This window comes from Notamacropus eugenii, chromosome 1 (assembly GCF_028372415.1).
Source record: "Notamacropus eugenii isolate mMacEug1 chromosome 1, mMacEug1.pri_v2, whole genome shotgun sequence".
Taxonomy (NCBI): Eukaryota; Metazoa; Chordata; class Mammalia; order Diprotodontia; family Macropodidae; genus Notamacropus; species Notamacropus eugenii.
In genome coordinates this window covers 542,047,809-542,070,264 of record NC_092872.1, presented here as the reverse complement: position 1 = coordinate 542,070,264, position 22,456 = coordinate 542,047,809, and the positions used below count along the sequence as shown (strand labels likewise).

At 40.0% G+C, this 22,456-nt stretch overlaps 2 protein-coding genes and 1 long non-coding RNA gene across 5 annotated transcripts in view; 1 reads left to right on the top strand and 2 right to left on the bottom strand.

The window, feature by feature from the left end:
- Window position 1: 1 nt before the first annotated feature.
- Window positions 2–13,131, bottom strand: ATMIN (ATM interactor). Its single transcript, XM_072634166.1, has 4 exons — window positions 12,700–13,131; window positions 7,106–7,231; window positions 6,057–6,256; window positions 2–3,855 (listed from the first exon to the last, which is right to left on the bottom strand). The coding sequence occupies exons 1-4, from the start codon at window positions 13,060–13,062 to the stop codon at window positions 2,142–2,144; spliced, it is 2,403 nt and encodes an 800-aa protein (XP_072490267.1). The 5' UTR covers window positions 13,063–13,131; the 3' UTR covers window positions 2–2,141.
- A 212-nt stretch (window positions 13,132–13,343) lies between these two features.
- On the top strand, window positions 13,344–18,654 carry LOC140520309 (uncharacterized). The gene is made up of 2 exons (XR_011972455.1): window positions 13,344–13,426; window positions 13,969–18,654. It is a non-coding gene; the product is annotated as an uncharacterized lncRNA (long non-coding RNA).
- Window positions 18,655–19,091: 437 nt separating this feature from the next.
- The window catches only part of CENPN (centromere protein N), a 36,518-nt gene continuing 33,153 nt past the window's right edge, over window positions 19,092–22,456 (bottom strand). For all 3 annotated transcript variants that reach the window (XM_072634187.1, XM_072634184.1, XM_072634185.1), the window contains exons 10-11: window positions 19,463–19,589; window positions 19,092–19,191 (exon numbers count right to left, since the gene is read on the bottom strand). In XM_072634187.1, the coding sequence (XP_072490288.1) occupies window positions 19,109–19,191; window positions 19,463–19,589 (210 nt within the window). In that variant the 3' untranslated portion in view covers window positions 19,092–19,108. The remainder of the gene's footprint in view (window positions 19,192–19,462; window positions 19,590–22,456) is intronic.

Here is a 22,456-nt window from a genome sequence, read left to right as displayed (position 1 = left end):
ATTTTAGGTTTTATAATGAGCTTTATTTCATTTTGGAGTATTTCAGGTAATTGGAGAAATGCTTTTGAAACAAGCATTATTTGTTATTTTTATTTGTACATGCTTTACTTTCCTACAATATTTACTGGCTGAATTAAGAAAAAAATATCCATTATCACAGAAACAAAGTGCTTCTTCAAGCCATGGATCACAAGGCATAAACAAACATGCACTGCTCCTCTGCCAAGATAATTTAAACATTAAGGCAATGACAATCCTAAGAACACATGGAATTGCTAAATTAAGGCTTTATATGTTTAAGTTTTGAAATCCAGATCTATATCCCTTCTGATCAAATCACAGTTCTTTCCTGTCATGTACCACACTGAATTCACCTGCTTCAAATGGGAAATTATTGATCATTACTAAAACCTAAAATGATTGTTATGGCCCCTGTATCAGACATCTGAAATAGCAGCATACCACTATAACTTTAGTTTTACATAACTGTCAGGAGTTCCCTTCTGAGATTCATGTATTTCTTTAAATCCTTGCCCACTATCTGCATAAGCATGTCTAATAGGAGAACCAGAAAATGTTTTTGTAAACTTCGAAAATGTGCCTGTCAAACTAAAGAATCTCTGTCTCCTCAAACTTGGCTAACATTTTATGAAACCAAAGAAAAACATCAGCAAAACTCTTGAATCATCTCTCTTCTATATCAGACATAAGATGCCCTCCTTATTGAAGCCATATGCCTTTCTTCTCACACTTATATTAGGACCCATCCTATTTGGTATTCTTGCCTTAAAATTTTAACAAATCCCTCCCCCACCAAAAACCCCAAAATAAACATGGTATTTAGAATAAATCTACTCTAGAATGTTCAGCCTCAAGGCACAAGTATCATTCCCTCACCAGAGCATTTCATTAATAGAGATGTTGGTCATTGATGAAGTTATAAAAATTGGGACACTTTAAAAAGAAACACAGATTGTACTCTTGCCCTCATTTAGCCAAGGAGGAGAAAGAGATAAGGTTTGTTTTTCTGTTTCTGCTTTTTTTTTTTTTTTTTGAAGCAGGACAGTGTTCCTTCACATCAAGAAGAAACAAACTCAGATTCATTTTGTTTGCTTTGGGAAGTAGCTCTTAAGCACCACTCAATCTATGACACTTAGAGAATCAATGTGAAGTTACTTATGAAAAATTCCAATCTGGATTAATATATGGTTTCACAGTTTTGCTCTTGATTAGGTTAGGTGACAATTACTCCCAGTACAACATCACTTTCTATCAATTTCCTTAGAAGAGTACTGTTGCAGGAGAATCCCTTGCGGAAAAGCAGAGATTTTCCATTTTAAAAGTACTGGATACCTATGTAGTAGCTCGGAGTAGTCACCATATATTTTGTACAGTAATCATTTTAATAGGTAAAGACTGAAACAGAGCTGCTATGTTTTTTTTTAAATCCCCTAAGTTAGAAAACAGATGGTGAGGTTCCCAAATCAAAAAATGTGGCTGTCATTACCATAAACCTAGCTAAATATATCTGACACAGCATGCTAGGCCAGGGATTAGAAAGCATCAGTCCACCCCAAATATTAGCTTCAAGAACCAACGGAAGTTTTGAGTCACCATTGTTCAAAAATCCCAAAATATTTAGTTTCTTTTCCCCCTAGTAAAGCACTTTCAATACTCAATGACCAAAATGTTTCAAAAACATAACAAAAACAGGTTATAGTCCAGAAGCAGGCAGACTTGGTTTCAGTGACAGTTGTATGTGAACTTTCAATATGTAAAGGAAAATACAAGAACTATGACAGCTTTTACTATCAATGAAGTAGTAACAGTGAGCAACTAAAAAATAATAATTTATAGACACTGACACTTTACAAAACACATACAAGTTCATGTTTACAAATACAAGAGGCAAAGTATCTTGAGGAAACTGCTAAGGGACTGCATAATATCAGTTACATTCAACACAGGTAGACCACTGTTGTCCTCCATTCTTTCATTTTGTCACCGCAAAATGGTTTCCAAATGATTTCCCCCACACTTCCACTCATGTCTTAGAAGTCTGACACAGAACACAGTTCAGCACACGTCTGTGTTTCTATAGAATTGAAATGAGAAACCGTCGTATTCCAGGCCAAGTCAGCCTAAAGAAAGTCATCCATTGCAGTCTGAGTTTCATTGCTAGTAAAGAACAAATTCCCAAGGGTTTCAAAACCACTATTCATAGTCTGGGTTTCTGTACTATTCAACTGGACTTTTTCCAAGCCAGGTATATTTTTATCAACAGAGAGTCCTTCAGTTTGAGTTTCTGTGTCGGATGAATCAGTACTCACAGAAAAGCTAGAATGCTTCAGAATATTTGCCAGAGGCAGATGAGGACTAGTGTCTAAGAAGAAGTTTAAATCTGTCTGTGTTTGAGTATCAAACATTTCCAGGCCTAAGAAGTTGGAACTCCCCTTACAACTGTAAGACTGAGTGGAGCTGTCTGCCAGTAAGAAATCTGTTTGGGTTTCTATATCCAGAGATTCCAAGACTGGTTCAGTGTTTATGTTGCTAAGATCACTCTCTTCTGTTTGAGTTTGGATATTTGAAGCTGAAAAAAACTCTTCAATGTCAAAATCAATTCCTGGGTTCTGAGTTGACCCAGATGACAGCTGAGGGTCAGCTCCGGGATTGCTGTCAGACAGGAGACTACGGCTATCCAAAGTCTGACCAGGCAGAGTACCTGACAATATGTTTTCCAGATCACTTAATAAATCTATTGTCTGGGTTTGGTTATCAGTCATGTTTTGTGATGGGAGTATATTATTTTGTGTGCTGAAGTTCATAACAGGTGTAGATTTTACAACATCCTGACTCAAATTCTTACAGCCATCCTGAGGTAACAAACTGTGAGATACAGGGGGAGTGACTAAATTACTGTCTGCAATGCTTTGGGTAGAAACACTGTATGCATGGACATTCTCAAAAATATCATTACATATGACAGCTTGGTTCATCGACATTGTGGCATCTGCTGAACTCTGGATTCCACTGGTCTGAGTTTCTCTAGAGATCCCACATGGCTGCAGACAAGCATGAGTAAAGGTATCTGTCTGTGCTGCTATAGATGAGGTTACCTTAGAACTGGGCAAAAATGTTTGAGTCTGAACACTGATGGGAAGAGAAACTTGAGAACCAAATGTTAAATCTGTTTGAGAACAAGAAGATACAGAGGAATCAGGAGGGGCCCAAGGTGAAGGTGACATGAGAGTTTGTGAAGTATAAGATACATCTGTCTGTACATTGATGGAAGAAATTTTATTCTTTGGACACACATTTCCTAATTCTTGCGAAGTATTAGTTGGGTTTTTGCCCAAATTCACTTGTACACCTGTACTAATAGGCTCAACAGCAACGGGATTTACTATTTTTGAAAGTGGTAAACTTTCCTTAAGTGAGAAACCCTCCGAGTCCAATCCTAGTATCAAAGTTCCTATTGACAAAGGAAGCAGATGAACAGTGCTTGTAACAGACCCTTGATTATCAACACCAACCACCATAGGCTGGACCGAAGATTCTGCTGCAGGCACAAAGATAGGCAGATGTGAAAACTGCATAACAGGAAGTTTAACCAAAGCCACTTTGGGCTTCGGCAAAAGCAACTTCTGAGTGTATCTTGGAGGTGTAAGGGTTTGCTTTCTGGTATTAGCGTTACAAGAATCTTCAAAAGAAGCCACCAGTTTTATCTCTGAAGTGTCCAAGTCTTGAGTGTTTGTTCTAGTAGCTGGTTTGTTCATCAGTGATTCAAGTGCCTTATCAGACAACTGCTGGTTATGCAGAGAGTTTTCCATTTTCCTTTTCTTACCAGGTGGGTCCCTAAAAACATTAATAGAATTTTAAAAAATTATTCTAAAATCCATACAACTGATTCATCCTCAACAACTTTTGTTATTATTGTTCAATCAATCCAGCAAAATAGAGAACAACTACTTTTGCCCAAGAAAGGCTATTTTCCCTGCTTCCACTTCCTTACTTCTCACTCACTTCTTTAACCCTTGCAATCTGTCTTCTGCCCCTACCACTCCACTGAAACTATCTTCTCCAAAGACACTCATGATTTCTTTATTGCTATAAACTTAAGACCTTTTCTCAGCCTTCATCCTTCTTGACATCTCTAAAGCATCTGACACCACTGACCACCCTCAACTGTCTTTCATGAGTTCTCATGAAACTATCTGTTCTCTTCTAGTTGTCCTGTTGGACAAATCCTTCTTGGTTTTCCCTGCAGGAGCATCATCCATAGCCTGCTCTATTTGTGTGGGCCTATCCCAGGGCTTCATCCTGGCCCTCTTCTCTTTCTAATGTCCTAGGGATCTCATCAGTTCCCACAGGTTCAGTGACTATCTTTATCCATATATATGTATTCATCTCTTTCCTGAACTTTATTACCACATTTCCAACTGTCTGCTTGGCATTTCCACCTGACATTTCCACAGGCATCTCAAACTCTACATAAACCTAGTCCTCCTCCTAACTTCCTTCTTTCTAATGGAAGGGGGGAGGGGCAGGAAGAGAAATCAGCATCTTTCTAGTCATCCAGATTTTCAACAACCTAAGAATCATTTTTAGCTGTTCATTCTTATTTATTTTTATATCCAATCCAATGCCAAGTACTGTCACGTCTACCTCCTCAAAAATCTCTTCTATCTACCATCTGCTCAGACCACATCCACTCTAGTTCAGCCCTCTTACCTCTTAACTTTAACTACTGCAATAGCCTCTTAATTGGTTTCTCTACATAGTCTTTCCTATCTTCAATTTATCTAAAATTGATAGTCCTAAAATACAGGTCACTCCCTTGCTCAAGAAATCAATGGCTCAGAGTGCCCTTAGAATAAAGTACAAATTCCTCTATTTAACTTTAAAAGTCATTGATTTGGCTTCAGCCTCTCTCTAAATGGATTACATATTACTCCCCCTCATTCATTTTACCCTCTAGACAAATATGCCAGACTTACTGATCTCCATTCCTGACATTCCGTGTCCCACCTCCCTGCCTTTGCCCAGGCTCTCCTGTGCTGGCCTTTCTCACCTGTCTCTTGGAATCTGCAGGCTCCTTTTAAGACTCAGTTTAATAGCCAGCAACTTCAAGAGCCTTTTCTTGACTCTATGAGTACCTCTCCCCAATCACTGTGAATTTATTTGGTCTACAGATCCTGTATTTACTTAGCTGTGAACATGCTGTACACTCCCAGGATATCAAAGCTTTTTGTGAGCTAGGGCTGTCTATTTTATCTTTGTATTCCCCGAGTCTGGCCAGAAAGCAGGCCCTTGACAAATACTTGCTGACTGAATGATTGAATGAATTCCTCCTGACAGATCTCCTAAAGGGCTAGTTTTGCTGAGGTGAGGTGAAAATGTAACAGACAGAGAGGGAGCAGGCTCCTTTAGACATAAACAGAGCAAAAGCCATCTGTGATTTTGTGAGTGTGGAGACTCCTCTCACTATCCTGTCTATAACTTAGTAGATAAATTTTAGAGAATTGCCTAAGGCTTAGAAGGCTGAAAAATGTACCCATGACAGGATGGCCAGTACAAGAGGCAAAATTTGAACTCAAGTCTTCCTCATCTGATGTCCATTTAGCTGTGTAGCCTCTCAGTAAGACTCATACATTAATTTTAAAACAATCATGTAATGGAATACTTTTCATCTCTAAATTATGTACTATTATATAAATTTTACCTTTCCAGCCAAGTAAAAATCACAGTAACATTCTAAAATAATTTCCAATCCACAGAACATCTATAACCCCTTTAACTTCTGGAAGCAGAATGGTCTAGTACAACATTTCCAATCTATAAGCTACAAAAGACCCTGACGGTAGGTGGCAGAAAGAAATCAAAGAGCTGAAAAGGCTATGACACATTTAAAAGGCCTTACTTTGAGAAGCTTCTCTCTGCCTACTTGCAAATTGTCTCTTTTTCAATCATCTCCCCAGGAATAACCACCTCTCCAGGAGAAGGGCTTGATCCTACCCATCTGCTCCACAATTCTATCATACTTCATTTCCTCATACCTGTGCTCTGCAGGGATCTCGTGACCAGTTCGATAAATGTGTGACTGCAATGCTGTTCTGCTGGCATACGGGCAGCCACATGTGCACTGGAAAGTCTTGCCACAATCCTCTGCATGTCGTTTTAAGTCCCATTCAGTACCATAAGAGTTGCTACATTTATCACATTTATGCTTCTTTTCAGCATGCATTTTCATAAAGTGCTAAAACATAAGAACAAAAATTTTAAATAACTGGTCAAGATTTTAAAAGAAACCATAAACTTAATGGTATCAAAAGCATGATTTTAGATAGGGAAAAACAATGGTAGTCAAATAGGGGCAGGATTCAGGAAAGCACATAAATGACAATTCACCACATGCCTTTTTCCACTCTATCACTTCATTTACACAGAGTATCTCAAAAGTCTTAGTGCAGTGTAAAGCTTTAATAGCTTAAAACTACACTAAGATTTTTGAGACACCCTATGTATTTGTGAAGGATAGTGGGGTGGAGGACAGGGAAAGGGTAGAAGTTTTGAAAAAGCTACTGATGCACACTACTGTTTCTAGGACCAAATCTATCCTGTTAAGATTCTAAATATGATCCTTCATCCTGTCTGATTACTCCCTTCTCTCTTCTCCCTCCTCCCCATTCTTTGGTACCCCCCACGTGCTTTGGGCACTTCTTAATTGGGCATGGCCCCAATCCTCTAAGAGAGACATCTCTTTTGAGATGGCCCCTATCACCTGGGACACACCCTGCCCACATTACATACTCTGTGAGACACTGGATCACTCTCATCTCTCCAAACCTATTCTGGGTCCTCCTCCCATCCTATTTTATACCAATTATTTCTCTACTTCAGTCCCCAAACCTGAAAAACACTCCCCAAAACTTCCTTTTCCAATACCTGTACTTTCTCCACTGGGATGCTGCCTGTTGCATTCTAACAAACTTTCTCATATAGAATGTCTTAGTTTATTGCTAATTTCTAATAACAGAAACACATTATATTCATATAAACATTTATAATTCTTCCTCCCAGAAAAGTAGTTAAAAAATTAAAATACCTGTTTTACAAGAGAAAACTGTGAAAATGGCCTGTCAGGACCTCTAGGGCACCCTTTAATAGGGCAACAGTAGAATTTTGGTGTTGTTTTTAAGTCCTTTCTTACTGTTGGATTTATTATTCCATCCTGTAAAAGATGCAATTTCATATTTAAATTATGTTGTCAAAAGTCAGTAGAACTGCTTATTTTTAAATTCTACCCCTTCCAACTCCTTTAGTATTCTTTGGCCTGCATCCCACCATTCCTAGATCCTTCCCTTCTCTCAAGGCATTTAGTTGTATGTTCAGTTTTATGTAGACAGCCAGTGTCCCTAAATAAATATTAACTTATCTGACAATAAGACCTATATTCTATTTCTTGGTACCCTTTGCATCCAGCACATTGCCTTGCATAAAGACTCATATAATATTTGACATTTTATAGCAATTTAAAGCTTAAGAGTACTTTCCACACAATTTGATCTCTAAAATAACTATTAGTTATATACTACAGGTATTATTTTACCTCCTTACAGAAGAAGAAACTAAGGCTCTGAATTAAGTGATTTGCCCTCAGCTAGTAAGTGTTGGAAGTGATATTCAAATCCAGGTCTTTCCTACTTAAGTATAGGCCTAGTAGTCTGGTCACATATGCTGTAAGATAACTCTACTGCTGTTGCTAGTTTGTCTTCCAAAATCTGCCAGAAAATATAGTTAATTTGGTCAAAATCATCCAAACAGGCTCATCTAAGATAAACTATGGCTTTGAGAAAACTTTGTATCATCAAATCACTGCAGAAGGAAAATCTAGCTGAACTATACAACTCATTTGCTACAAGAGTTTTATTTTACACTATACACTAGCACCTGAGGGCTTCAATTACTACCCACTGACCATTCTTCGTTACAATATCTCACCTACACAGTCTCACTAATCCCCGTACTTCTTAAATATTTACTTTACATTATACTTTAATCATACTTATCCTTTCAGTCTTAACATATATGTATATGTGTACTGCTAATGTAAATACAAGTATGGAATGATGAGTATGTTAACGTGAGGAGAATGAAGGATGATGAGACTATGAATAAACATACCTGCTTAGCTTTTAAAGCCCACTCAGATCAAGTTTGTTTCCCATTGTTATTTCCTTCCCTTAACCTTCAAAGGTTACATAGCACTGCTTGGCTCCTTTCCTAAGACTAGTTCTTACTACCATTACACCACCATTTCTAACTTCTTCCTTCTCAATCCAGTTCCCTAGATCTAAGGGAACAGCTAGCTGGAGAACTGGATAGGTGGTGTAGTGTTGGGCCTGGAGTCAGGAAGACTAGAATTTAAATTTGGCCTCAGACAGTTATTAACTGTAGATTTGGTCATGTTCCTGGGCACATCATTGAACTCTGTTTGCTTCAGTTTCCTCATCTGCAAAATGAAATAGAGAAGGAAATCCCACTCCCCCAAAAGAATTACCACTCCAATATCTTTGCCAAGAAAACCCCAAATGGGATCATGAAGAATTGGACATGACTGAAGAACAATAAAGATCTCAGGCACCTTTTCTCCTTTTTTGACTATGGCTGCCTCAGGGACAGTAAGTCCAAGCTTTGGGTAGGACAGAGCTGTTAGAAGAGATGTGCTTGGCACTGAAGAGGATAGGAAAATATGACTTAGTGTGTGCAGAATATGTATGTGCCTTGCAGATCCTATGCATGAATGAGTCAGGTTATTTGTGAAATTTTCTGTGCTCTATCTGTATACACAAATTATACAAAGAGATCATGTTTCTGAGGTATTTTCAATGAATGGCATATGTGTGTCATAAAATTAGCATTTGAGAATTAGGATTCCAGGAAAGAATAAATATTTTGGAGAAATGCACATGATCTGTAAGCATGATAAGTAAGCAGAAAGAGTTCTGGATTCAGAGACAGAAGACTTGGGCTTGAGTTCTGGCTCTGTCTCTTAGTTTTTAGTGTGATTTTGGAGAAGTCATTTTTGCTCTCTAGGTTTTCTCTAAGATGAGGACTCTGAACTAGATTATTTGGTCCAGTGGGAAAAGTGCTGGATTTGAAGTCAGAGGACCTGAATTTGAATCCTGGCTCTACTTTATGCTACCTGGCAAGTCACATGTCAAGGATTCAGTTTCTTCATTTATTAAATGAGGTGTTGAACTAGATGACTTCTGAGGGTCCTTTCAACTCAAAACTTGTGACATCTAAGGTCTTTTGCAGTTTTAATAGTCTATTAGTACAAAAGAAAAAGAAGGCCAAAAATGAAAAGTGGACAAGAGAAGACTTAATGCAAAATGAGCCATATGGCCATAGGGAAATCATGTTTCATCATTCCTTTCTGGAAGCTCCTAAAAGGAATAGTTCATTCTTTTAATTTTTATTATAAATTTAAAACAAATCAAGTCTTAGCTCCATCTACAGCTTCCCCAAATAACCTGGAAGCCTGCTTTTTTTTTTCCCAAACTATTTCTAAAAATTCTGGATTCTACTTAATTTAAGCACCTATAAGCCACTTTTTAAAATATAAAGGAAGCTTCCAGGTTTCTCAAAGTACCACCCTCCTCTCCTTCTCCCCAAACACAATGAATAAAGAATGCTTAGCAGTTGAGCAATGGGCACTTTTGCCTACTCTCCACTGAACCACTTAGCTTCCAATCTCCATGGAAGCCCTCTGCAGATAAAGCTATGCCTGGACTGATTTCCAATTTTCCTTTTAGGGCATGGAATACGGACAAGAATTTAAAAAACAAACAAAAAACAGATCAAAAATACTGAACACAGACCCAACTCCTACAGATGGGGGGGAAGGGAAGGAAGGTATTAATGACTCATTTTTTTAAGGGGGGAGGAATATTTATGAGGAAGGAATAGCATAAAATAAGCACAAATTGGCGAGGCAATGACTAACTGAATGAGTAATATGCAAATATAAAATCATTTATAACCAAGGCCCCAAAAATGTAAAAAGAAATTTATGCTGAAAATTAAGAAAACTTCGCCAGTTCAGGCCTACTATAAACAGAATTTAGGCACATATTTAGTAGATAAATACTTCTTGACTGATCAAAAGGAACTTCCTTTACCTACACCCACCTAGGAAACAGACTGAGAGTAGGTGGTTCCTGCTTTCCACTGAAAGATCATCTAACTCAGAAAAGAAGGTTGGATAAATTACATGGGCTTTCCTGCAGACAAAATGGGCCTGAAAAGTCAAATTTGAAATGGAATTAAAAGATAGCTACTTTAAAAGCAGCCTTCCAAACTCCAGGATAGATTATTATGAGATCCAAGTTGAAATGACACACAAAAATTCTATTTTCTCCAAAAGTATCCTTTTCCCTCTCAGATTCATTAAATTTACTGGACTGCTAATGAGTGGCCTCTTGCAATTTCCTTTATTTCATGTTCATTTTTTTGAAATGAAATTTTTGAAAAATGGGCAAATATACCTGTATTCTTGAACTAGCTTTGAAAAATAGTTCTTATATACTAACTGTTTAGCTCAAATCTTTAGAGGCACATCTATCATTACAACAATGGCACAGCCTAGCATAATGGAAAGAATACTGTACTTAAAACTCAGAAAACCTAAAGTCAAGAGTAATGGAGCAAATGTAATTTATTTACTAACTGTGTGATCTTAAGCAGATCATTTCCCTTCTGTTAAAAATAAATATTGGAGTTTAATGCTTGTACTAGCTACCTCCCAGGGGTGTTATGAAGAAAGTTTTGTAAACCTTAAAATACCATAAAATTATGAGTATTACTGTAATCCCACAGACAGGGGTTAAATGCAAGTTATTAAAAGATACATCTTGGTAGTGATATGCCAACTAATATCCAGGAGGATCCAGGGTCTAATACTCCCCCTTCATCTCCAAGTCCCATGGTCCTCTTACTCCCAATAGAACTGGGGACTCCTGCCACAGGGTGCCCTAAGCTATGCTGCTGTGCTCACAGCCCTGTTCTTCACTTCTCCATTTTAATCTCTAGTTCCCCTTTGAATACAGTCTTCCCCATTAGAATGTAAGCTCCTGGAAGCCAGGCACTGTCTAATTTGCTTGTTTTTATCTTCCCAGCACTGTGCCAGACTTGGAGAAGTCAGTGCTTAATATGTGCATTTTCATTCATTCACATGGCCTGGAACATAAAAAGTCTTAATGAATATTTGTTGCAATCCTTTGAAAACTGCAGCACAAAGATGGGCTGGAATAATCCATAGAATCAAAGGACCAGAATCCTTGGCTACGGGAGACAAAGCCACTTGAGATAATTAATGGAAGTCAGTTAAAGAAAACAGGACTACTACAGCTTTTACACCCATTCTAAATCCTCTCGTTTCTTTCTCTCTTTAAATTTAAGTCTAAAAACCCTCTAATTTCTCATCTTTGGACTCACCACCATTTTCTGAACCTAGTAAGGGAGTTCTACCACGTTCTCATTAGGATTCCGAAACCATCTATCTATCCAGCCCCCTACCTTTCCAGTTTTCTTACCCCTTACCTCCCCCACCCCCACCCGCCAGTGCTCTGCAATACGGCGACAATGGCATCCTAGCCGGTCCTGGCACGAGATGCTCCATGTCGACTGGGCATGTTCCACAGCTGTCCTCCCCGCCTGGAAGCCTCTTCCCTCCTCATCTCAGCTCCTGGTTTCCCCAAAGCCCCAGCTAAAATTCCCCCTTCTGCACGCCGCTTTTCTGGATGCCTCTCACCGTCAGTACCTTCCCTCCACTGATTCTCTCCAGTTTATCTGGCGCGTACCTCGTCTGTCCCTGGCTGTTTTCAACGATTTCAACAAAGGTTTCTCCCTTATTAAATGGAGCTCCTGGGGAGCAGGACCTTTTTCGCCCTAGAGTTCCCAGTCTGGCACACTGCCTGGCTCAGGAAAGGCCCTTAACAAGTCCTGGACCACGGTCCTCCACCGGCAGGTCCCTCGCTGCTATGTTGACAAGCAGTCTGCCCCCCCCCCCCCCCCCCAAAAGGGGACGAAGCCCAGGTTCCACTGGCTTTGTGTAGACCGGCCTCTCCTCGCCGCCAGCCCACTACACCGATCCAACAATAGCTTTCTCCCGGCGGACTGGTCCGCAGACCACACTCCCCGCCAGCCCCCGGTCCGGGTCAAGGATGCAGGGAGTCAGGCCTGGCTGGGCGCAACCCAGGGAAGCGCCGCCTCCTCCCTAAAGCTCTGTCGGCCGCCACCGAGGTAACAGCCGCCCCCCGCGCCCCCTCGGAGGGCACTTTGCTTACACCTCTGTAGTGCTGGGCAGCACCGTCACCGTGACTGCGGGCGCTCCGAGCCTCACCTGTGGCTGCTGACTTCACCGGGCACTCTCTGGGGTAGGGCAGAGTGGGGGAGGGAGGGGCCCCGGGGTCCCATCAGGGCTGGGGCTGCCGGAGAGCACAGGGCTCAGGACACGGTACACAGTAGGAGCTTAACTATGTTGGCCGAGAGGGCAAAGCTTTTCTGGGGGGGGGGCATGCCGAGCCGGCGCTGGCTCCTCGTGGCACCGACCCTCGCCCCTTCCCAGGTAGGGGCGTGAGTGCGTGCCTCCGGTGAGGGCAGGCCGGCGGGGGTCGGGGGCGGACGGGGCCTCACCTGCAGGCGATGGCTCTTCACCAGGTGCATGTTGAGCGCGGGCCCGTTGGGCAGGATCTTACCGCAGCCGCGCACCGTGCACAGGATGTTGGTGCGCACGGCCCGGGACAGCTCCGACACCGACGGCCGGATCAGCTCGCCCGCAGGAGCCGGGCTCGGGGTCGCGGTGGGGGGCTGCCGCTTTCCTCCCGCCGTCCTAGCCCGGCTTCCTCGCAGCCCCGCTTCGAAACCCCATCGGCCCGAGGTCGCGTAGGTGGTGGCATCTCCTCTACTGGCCCGGATCGCGGCCGGCTCCGAAGCCGAAGCCAGTAGCGGGGCTGGGGTCAAACCCGCGGACGGTGCCGCTGCGTCCGCAGCCGCCATGTTTACCTTCGCGGCAAGCCAGCCCTGCTGGGGCCGCCTCGCTCCCCGGCTACTTCCGAGAAGGGCGGGAGCCCGCTGCCTCAGCCAACCAACGAGGGCTTCTGGAATACGTCACCGTCCAACGTTGCCGCCCCCACCACGGAGCCCCTTCGGGAAGGCGGGGCGGAGGGCGGGGCCTGCGCTCTCCAGGAGGCGGGACTCCGCTCCAGCTGTTCTCACGTTGGTCTATCTTCCTTCCAGTTCCAGGCACCCCCTAGAAAAGATCTCTTCTCCTTCCGAGGTCATCACCTTTTCCTAAATGAGGAACGATGTTACCTCTGTATCACTCGCTCCTAAGAGGCAGTGAAGTTCACTGGCTTTACATGTAACTCCAATTTATATAAATTATATTTTAATATGTATGTGGCATGCCACGGAGCACGGTCAGGAGGCCTGGGATAAATTCTAGCGCCAGCACTGGCCAGCTACATGTTATTGTGACCAAGCTCACTGCCCTAAGCCTTAATTTCTGATTCTGCAAAATGGGGAAACCAGAAGGGCAGAATGGGTTCATGTACGCAAGAACCAACCAGGAGCAAAGTGCCCATGTGGTGGTTGAAAAAATTGTGCTATAGGGATGGAATGTAATTACATTCTTATTCTGCAGTAAAAATGGATGTGAAAAACTTAGACCAGTGTTGTCTTTGGAGGACTGAGGGTCAAACATGTCTCTCATCTCTCAACAGAAAAGTGGTGGATTTTAAGTGCAGAATGAGAATACAGCCAATGTATTGATTTGTTTTGCTTAACTAAATTTATGCTTTACAAGGGAAGGTTGGGGTGGAGGAGGAAGCAGTGACATCAAAAAAGTGACAAAACACTTTTTAAAAATAAGAGAGGCAATAATACTTATTCAATCTCTCTTAGGATTGTGAAGAAAACACCTCAGAGTGCTACAGAAATCACACATCATGGATTTAGAAGGAACCTTAGTGGCCAGCTGGTCAAACACCTTAATTTTACGGATGAACTGAGGCTCAGAGAGGGTAAGCTCCTTGTGCCCAAGGTCACAGAAGTAGGAAGTGGCAGAGACAGGATTTGAATCCAAATCCAAGCATTTTTTCCACCATGCCATGCAAGCTACTACACCAGGGGTGGGGAACCTATGGCCTCGAGGCTACATGTGGCCTTCTTGTGTTCATCCTTCGTTGCCGAAGAACACTGTACCATCAGAGAAATGATGACATGGCTTGCACTTGCCTTTGTTTTGAGTGAGGGAGGTTTGTGCAGGTCACCAGCCTCACTTCTCCTCCAGAACCATCTGAATTCAGTGACCAGATATTCATCAGGATGACTGGAGATGACCCAAGGTGCACTGGAAGACCTTGGCCAAGGGCTATACAGGTACTCACTTAGGGTGAGGTAACACCCATTCATTGAATAGGCCTGTTTAAGAAGTAGGCCCTTTAATGAGGCAAAGAAAAAGAAAGACATCAGGCTGGGAGGGAAACAGCAACGGTTACTAGTGATAATCATTAAGCCAGGAGGGTCCAGAAGAGTCCTTAGGCAGGGGCCCAGTTGTGTCTGAGCTTCTGAGTGCAGTAGATTTAAGGTTTTGGGAAAGGAGAGGGAAGGGAAGGGGAAGAGGAAGTTTGTGGCCTTTTAGGTCCTCAAGTGCAGCTCTTTGACTGAGTCTAAGTTTTATAGAACAAATCACTTTTTAAGGGGATTTGTTCTGTGAAGTTTAGATTCAAAGGGCCACACCTGAGGACCTAGAGGGCCACATGTGGCCTCAAGGCCGCAGGTTCCCCACTCTTACACTATGCTATTAGTACTTTTTCCCTTTTATCCCATCCTGTGCACAACAACCTGACATTTTGGTTTAAAATACATTAAAATTAGTTTGCCTGAAGCATCAGCTTGTTACATGGGCCATGACACCATTAGGGCAATAACAAAAACATATTCCCCATTAGGGGAATATGGCTATGGCATTATGATTGTGCACTCATAACATGTACCGCTAAGATACATGATGATAAGCTCACCCTTTTTACTAATGCAACCAAAGACCCACTGGAGAAGATTTTGAATTAATGCTCTTCCCGCTCCAATCTTTATATTTTTATTTTTTTCAGCCAAAGAAAAGCAATTTTTTTTATAGTAGGATTTTGATTTTAATTTTTTTCTTAATGGATATATTTTTATTTTTTAAATTTTTAAAAAAAAATTAATTTGTCCTCAGTTTTCAACAATCACTTCCATAAGTTTTAAATTTTCTCCTCCTCCCTGCTTGTTCCCCGAGATGGCATGCAATTTTATATGGGTTCTACACATACATTCTTTTAAATACATTTTCACATTAGTCATGTTGCATGGAATTAAAATGAATGAGAGAAACCATGAGAAAAAAACAAAACAAAACTGCTGCATTCTGATTCCGTAGTTCTTTCTCTGGATATGGATGGCATTTTGCTTCAAGAATCTTTTGGGAATGTTTTAGGTCCTTGCATTGCTGTGGAGGGCTAAGTCTGTCAGAAACAGTCTTCACATACTGTGGCTGTTACCGTGTATAATGTTCTGGTTCTGCTCATTTCACTCAGCATCAGTTCATGTAAGTCTTTTCAAGTTTTTCTGAAGTCCTACTTTTCATCATTTCTTATAGCACAATAGTATTCCATTACATTCATATACCACAACTTGTTCAGCCATTCCCCAATTGATAGACATTCCCTGGATTTCCAGTTCCTCTCCAGTCTTTTTAAAGTCCCCATATCTGCATTGTCCACCTACAACTCTTTATATGACTTTAATTTGAAAGCAATACTTAGGGGTTTCTCCTTATAAAGGACATCTTTGCATCCAGAGACATAAAATGAATGCTTAAGATCTTTTAAAATATAATTTTACTCTTCTATAACTTGAAAATTTTTATTTAAATAGTCAAAACTGAGAAGCAGGATGGCACAATCGATAAAGGGCATGCCTTGGTGTCAGGAAGACTTAGAATCATGGGTTAAGAGCTGGAAGAAACCTCAATAGCCATCTTGGGTAAATAACTTATCCAAGGTCATACAAATAATAAGCATCAGAAGGTAGGATTTGGACTCAGGTCCTCTGACTCCAGAGCCAGTGCTTTTCCAGTTGAATCACTAAGTCCTACTTTTGACATATTTGCTACATGATCATGGTAAATTACTTAACCTTTGAGTGTTTCCAGGCAGCTAAGGCTATAAATTACAGATTAGATGTACATGTGTGGAGAGACCTCCTACATTGATAAAACCATGCTAAAACCCAAAACAATCTTAGCAGAGACTACTAAATTGTAGTGTAAGATACAGTCATCCTTACTTATAAACATGCCCAAATGTCCTCTCCCATTTCTAAAAATCCATCACTTCATCTACTATTACCTCAAATTATCATCCTTTCCTTCTCTCTGCTTTTACCCCCAAACTCCCAGAAAAAGCTGTCTATACTTGTTGTCACCATTTTCTTACTTCACAATCATTTTTCAACTTCTTGCAGTCTGGCTTCTAACCTTAGCACTCAGCTAAAATTGCTTTCTCCAAGGCTATCAAGTGTATTGATTGTCAAATCCTTGGCCTTTTTCTCAGTTCTTATCTTTGACTTCTCTGCAGTAACTGATACCATTGGCCACTATGTCATCCTAAACTTGGTCTTCTACTAGTTAGCCTGTCTGGCCACTCCTTCATGCATACACTAATGTTTATGCTTACAGGTATATTCTCCAGGACTCTGTCCCAGGTCTTGTCTCTTGCTACACCAACTTTCTTGGTTATCTCGTTAACTTCTATGAGTTCAACCATAATGTTTATGGATAAGACCCCTAGTACTATATATCCAGCCGCAATTTGTTACGAACTGCATTACCAACTGCTGTTCAGTATTTTTAACTGTCTCTCCATAGTCATATCTAAAAATAAGGGGGATTCATAAAAATTTCCCATACTAAGTACCACACAGGCTGAGCCATGTCTTTAAAAAAATTAGAGATTGTAAAAAGTGGAGATGAAGATGAGGTACATATCAGGTTTATGGGGACAGATGACTTGTGCAAAGATACTGGGGTAGAGGGATGGAATACTGGGAATAGCAGTAAGGTCAGTTTGAGTGGAATATAGTAAGAAGCTTAGAGACATAGGTTGGAGGCAGATTGTGAAGGCCTTTCAATGTCATGCTGCAAAGTCTGTATTTCATCCTAGTGGTAAGAGGGAAGCCACTGAAAGTTTCTGAGCTGGAGAATGCTAGGGTCAGACATTTATTTTCAAATTATTTTGATAGTAGTGTGAAGGATAGATTGGGTAGGATGATCAGAAGACAGTCCCAATAATTCAAACAAGAGGTGATGAGGGCCTAAAGCAGGTCTGCACAACCTATGGCCCTTGGGCTGCTTATGGCACACCAAAGGATTTCAGGCAGCCCATGAAAAATGTAGAGGAAATCCTTTGGCAAGCCACAAATGGCCTGCACATGGGCTGCAGGTTGTGTATGCCTGGCTTAAACTAAAGTGGAATTCATGTTAGCAGAAAGATGAGCAGAGATATAAGAGATGTTATGAAATTACAATTAACAAGATTTGGCAACTGATTGGATAGTGATGAAAGGGTAGGGAAGGGAAAGGAATAAGCATTTTTAGAGTACCTCCTCTTGGCCAGGCACTGTCCTAAGGGCTTTCAAAAAAATATTCTTTCATTTGATCCTCACAACAAGGTGAAGGAGGGGGAAGAGTTGCAGATGATGATAAGGTTTTGAACGTGGATAACTGGAAGCGTGGTGGTGCCATGAAGAGCAAGTTTGGAGGCAGGAGGGGAAGAAAATGAGTTTTGTTTTGGACAACTTTTGTATCGTTTATGCTTAAGGGAGATATCCAATAATGTGGAACTCAGTGGAAATTAAAGCTGGACCAATAAACAAGAGTTCATTTGCATCACAGCGACGATCAATAAACACATAAGAGCTAAAGAGACGATCAAGACGGAGGGTATATAAAAAGAAGAGAATCCAGGTCAGAGTGTTTGATCATGGATGATGATGTAATCCAGGAGACTGAAGAGTGGTTGTGCAGACAGAAGGAGAACCAGAAGAACAATTTCATGAAAACTATGGAGATAGTATACAGGAGGAAATGGTTAATAGTATCAAATTCTACAGAAATCAAGGTCTTAAAGGACTGAGAAAATGCCATCAGGTTCAACAATGAAGACATCATTGGTAGCCTTGGAAAAATGTATTTATCCAAGTTATAATTTATCCAAGACAAATGTTGCTGTTTTACCGACAATACCTACTTTAATAATTCATTCAGTAAAAATCTATTACTTGCTTTGTCAATACAAATATCTATTGGCTTATGGACTAAAACAATCTTTTTCGCAAAATTATGTTTTTCAGTCATGTGAAGCAGAGATTTTTAATTAAGATCACTGATTTATTTAGTTTTTTCACATCTTTATTTATAAACTGTGGTTTGGCACACAGTGATTTGAATGAAATGTAAATGTGATCAAACATAGAATGAAGAGAAGTATGGTCATGAATATTTCTGTGAATATCTGAATCTATCTTATATATAAAGGTATTTGATGACATGTGTGTAATGAGCCTGATTTGTAGAACAATTTCATGGTCTCCCTATAAAATTTATGCACTACTTGTTGATATTTTGGTGATTCATCCTTTGAGCCAAGATGATCAAGGTACAAAACCAAGGGTTGAACAGGTGGGAAAACTATGGCAGTCATCACTTATTATGACACATTATAGAAGTGGCTATTGCACAGCCCTCTTCATTTTAGGCCATTCAGGGCACTACTACAGGACCAATGCTGGAGCCAAACCTACCTGCACATGCTCTCATGTGGGAGAACAGTTTGTTTGATTTTCTGAGAGAAAAGAATCAGGTTCATTTAAAATGCAAGTATTGTCTTCTCAATGGATTCTTATTGAAATATTACTATGTAGAAAGGAGAGGTACATGTACAAGAGAAGTGAAATGTTTTAGAACATAAGATGAGGGACTTATGTTTACCCCAGATAAAATTTATTTCTCTCTAATTGTAAAATAATTCATTGCTTTGTGAGGTATACAAGTAAGCAGTGGTGAAAGTGGTGCATCTGCAATACCTGAAATAAAGAAAAGAAAGTTAAAGTGACTGTGGACTAAACGTTTCACTCAGCCTTGAAAGGCAAAGATCTGAGGGTAGATCAAGGAGCCTCTCATTCACATTACAAATTCATATTACAAACAGCTGCAGCAGAATACAAACAATAGGACAGTGCAGGGAATCAGACAGGAGCAATGAGAAATCCTGTAGAGATTACTGGCCAGAAAAATTACCTTTGCAGTATTAGCATGAAATAAACTTAAATTTTGTTATAGAAGCTAAATACTTACCAGCTGGTGCTAAAGATTTCAATGCTTCCAAAAGATGTGGACTAGAGAACTTAACCAGGCATCTGAAGGGTTCTTCCCTTTCAGCCAAGATGCCGTTTTTTGAGTCAGTTTTGAATTTGGTTTCAAGCTGTCAATAAAGAGGTAAATATATGAGCACATTTTTAAAAGATATAATAAACAGGTTGAGAGAACAAGTGGACAAGAGCTGGACTCAGTCAGAAAAACCTAGATTCAATTCTTGCCTTCGATACACCTGCTATGTGATCTTTGGCAAATAACTTAACTCTCAGTGCCCCAAGCTCACTGCAGAGCAAATGCCAATCTGCAGTGGTAGAGAAGGAGTTTTTAATACCAAAGTAATCACAGGTTGAGAACTAAATAACTACTGAATATTTACATTCTTTTTAATTTTTCCCTATTATATGTAAAAGTGTTTTTTTAAACATGTTTTTTAAAATTTTGAATTCCAAATTCTCTCCCTCCCTCAGCTTACCCCTGTTTGACAGAGCAAGCAATTTGATACAGATTATACATGTGAAGTCATGCAAAATATATTTCTATATGAGCCATGTTGTAAAAGAAAACACAAACCAAAACAAACAAACAAAAAGAAAAATAGAAAAAGTTAAATAGTATGCTTCAATCTGTCTACAAAGTTCTTTCTCTGAAAGTGGAGAGATAGCATTTTTCATCATAAGTTCTTCAGAAATGTATTGAATGGATCAGAATAGTTAAGTCATTCACAGATGATCATCATACAATATTGCTGCTACTGTGTATAATCTTCAGCTTCTGCTCACTTCACTTTGCATCAGTTCACACAAGCTTTCCTAGGTTTTTCTCAAATCATCCGGCTTCTCATTTCTTATAGCACAATAGTTGAATATTTATATAATTGATAAAAAAATTAACATATTTATGGTGTCATTTTAATGTAAAAAAATTTCATGTTCTACTAATGTTATTCTTGTTTGTATACCATTGTTTTAAGCATCAACAATTTCCAAATATGAATTACTTTAATAGAAAAAATATCTGAAAAGTTGGAGCTGAATAGTATACAGGTGTACCATATTTTACATAAAAGGTGTTTTATCTTAAAGAGTTGTGTGTATGTTTTGTAAATAAAATCTCTTAAGCTTGTTAAGAAAAGGCAGTGTAATGAAACTTATTTTTAGTTTAAATATTCTTTTGTAAAAGAAACCTCAGTTCCTTTCTGTCAGATATTAAACTGGTAGTCTCGGAAATTCCATAGAGATAGTACACGTAGATTTCAGCAAAGCATTAACATAGTCTCTCAAATTATCCTGGGGGACAATATGGAGAGATGGGGGCAAGGGGACAATACAGTTAATAAATTTAGAACTGGTTAAATGGTCAGACTGAAAGAGTAGTGATTTTTTGGAGCTAAGTCAATCTGAAGATTTCTAGGAGTGTCTTTGGTTCTATTGCTAGTAATTTTTTGTTTGTTTTGTTTAGTAATTTTTAGTAGGTAATTTAGCTGAAGCCACAATAGCATGCTTATCAATTCACAGATGACATGAAAGTAAGAGGTAGCTAATATGTTGGAATGACAGCTGAAATTTTAAAAAATTTCACAAAGTTAAAATACTGGGCTCAATCTAATAAAATGAAATTAAACATAAATGGATAAATATAAAGCGCTACACCTGGGTTCAAAAAATAAGTTGTGGAATTGTAAAAAGGCATGGCTAGACAAGAGTTCATGTAGGAAAAACTAGGAGGTTTTAGTGGATTGCCAACTCAATATGAATCAACGGCTTGATATATCTCAATATTTCAAGGATCTATACTGTTAGGAGAATGGCTATTCCCTTCACTGACAAAGAGCATGACTACCCTATACCTTAGCAGATGGTCATTCAGAGCTGTGGTGGCTAAAAAATTTAATCACCCTCACCAATTTGGTGATGAGACTCTCCAAACTTAATTTGACTTCTCCTCAGACAACATACACATTCAAGTTAATTCCAGAAGTCATACTAAAATACCTTTCAGTCAGGATTAAGACCTGTTAGAACTTTTACTCTGTTGGAATATTCTTTAAAAAGAAAGGGTCACTTCTGTCACAATGAGGCACCAGAACAGGACTTTCATGAAGGGACAGTGTGATGTGGCAGGCAAAACAAACAAAAAACAAACATCTTTGGCTTAATTAATGGAAATAGTGTTTAGACTGTGGATGATGAGACTCCCACTATTTTACTACTATGATCCAGCTACATCTGAAGTATTGGGTTCAATTCTAGGAAGGACATTGACATACTGGAGAGTATCCAAAGGGAGGTGACTAGGATAGCCACCTTCCCTGTCTGACTGTATTGTGTAAGAATCACTTCAAGGAACTGACAACAGTTAGCCTGGAGAAAATGATAGATGGAGATGTTATCACCCATTTAGAAGAGAGATTAAACTTGTTCTGCTTGTCTTGAGCAGGTAAAACTAGGAGAAGTGAGTAGATGGAAATACAGAGAAGGCTACCTGGAATTGTGAGATAATGTCTTATAAGGGTCAGCTGAAGAAACTGGGGAAGTTAAGATTGAAGAAGATTTAGGGGGTTACATGATAGCAGTCTTCAAGTACTTGAAGGATTGTGATGGAGGACAGACAATAGACTTGTTTTTCTTGGCCAAAGATGGCACAAATAGCAGCATTCAGTGGAAACTAAGGACAAGTATGTACAGACCTATCGGGAGGAAGAGATTCCTAACAGCAAGAGCTGTTCAAAAGTAAAATGGCCTGCTCTGGGATCTAGTGAGCTCCTCCACATTTAAGTTCTTCAGGCCCAGGCTGACTGACCACTTACTTGAGTATATTGTATAGTGGATTCTTGTTCAAATGTGGGTCGGACCAGATGACTTCTGAGACCCCTTCCAACTGTAATTCTATGACTTTAACTAGCCCATACTGGGCTAGAACTTTGACTGTACTCTAAGCAACTGAGTAAAATGATTAAGAAGGAATAACTTATTA

Excerpts from the sequence above, each read along its gene's own strand:
- ATMIN (XM_072634166.1), bottom strand. The coding sequence starts at position 13,062 with ATGGCGGCTGCGGACGCAGCGGCACCGTCCGCGGGTTTGACCCCAGCC. Across the intron at positions 7,232-12,699 it reads TGAAGAGCCATCGCCTGCAG|GATGGAATAATAAATCCAAC; the intron begins GTGAGGCCCCGT and ends CATCTTTTACAG. Across the intron at positions 6,257-7,105 it reads AGTTTTCTCTTGTAAAACAG|CACTTTATGAAAATGCATGC; the intron begins GTATTTTAATTT and ends CTTATGTTTTAG.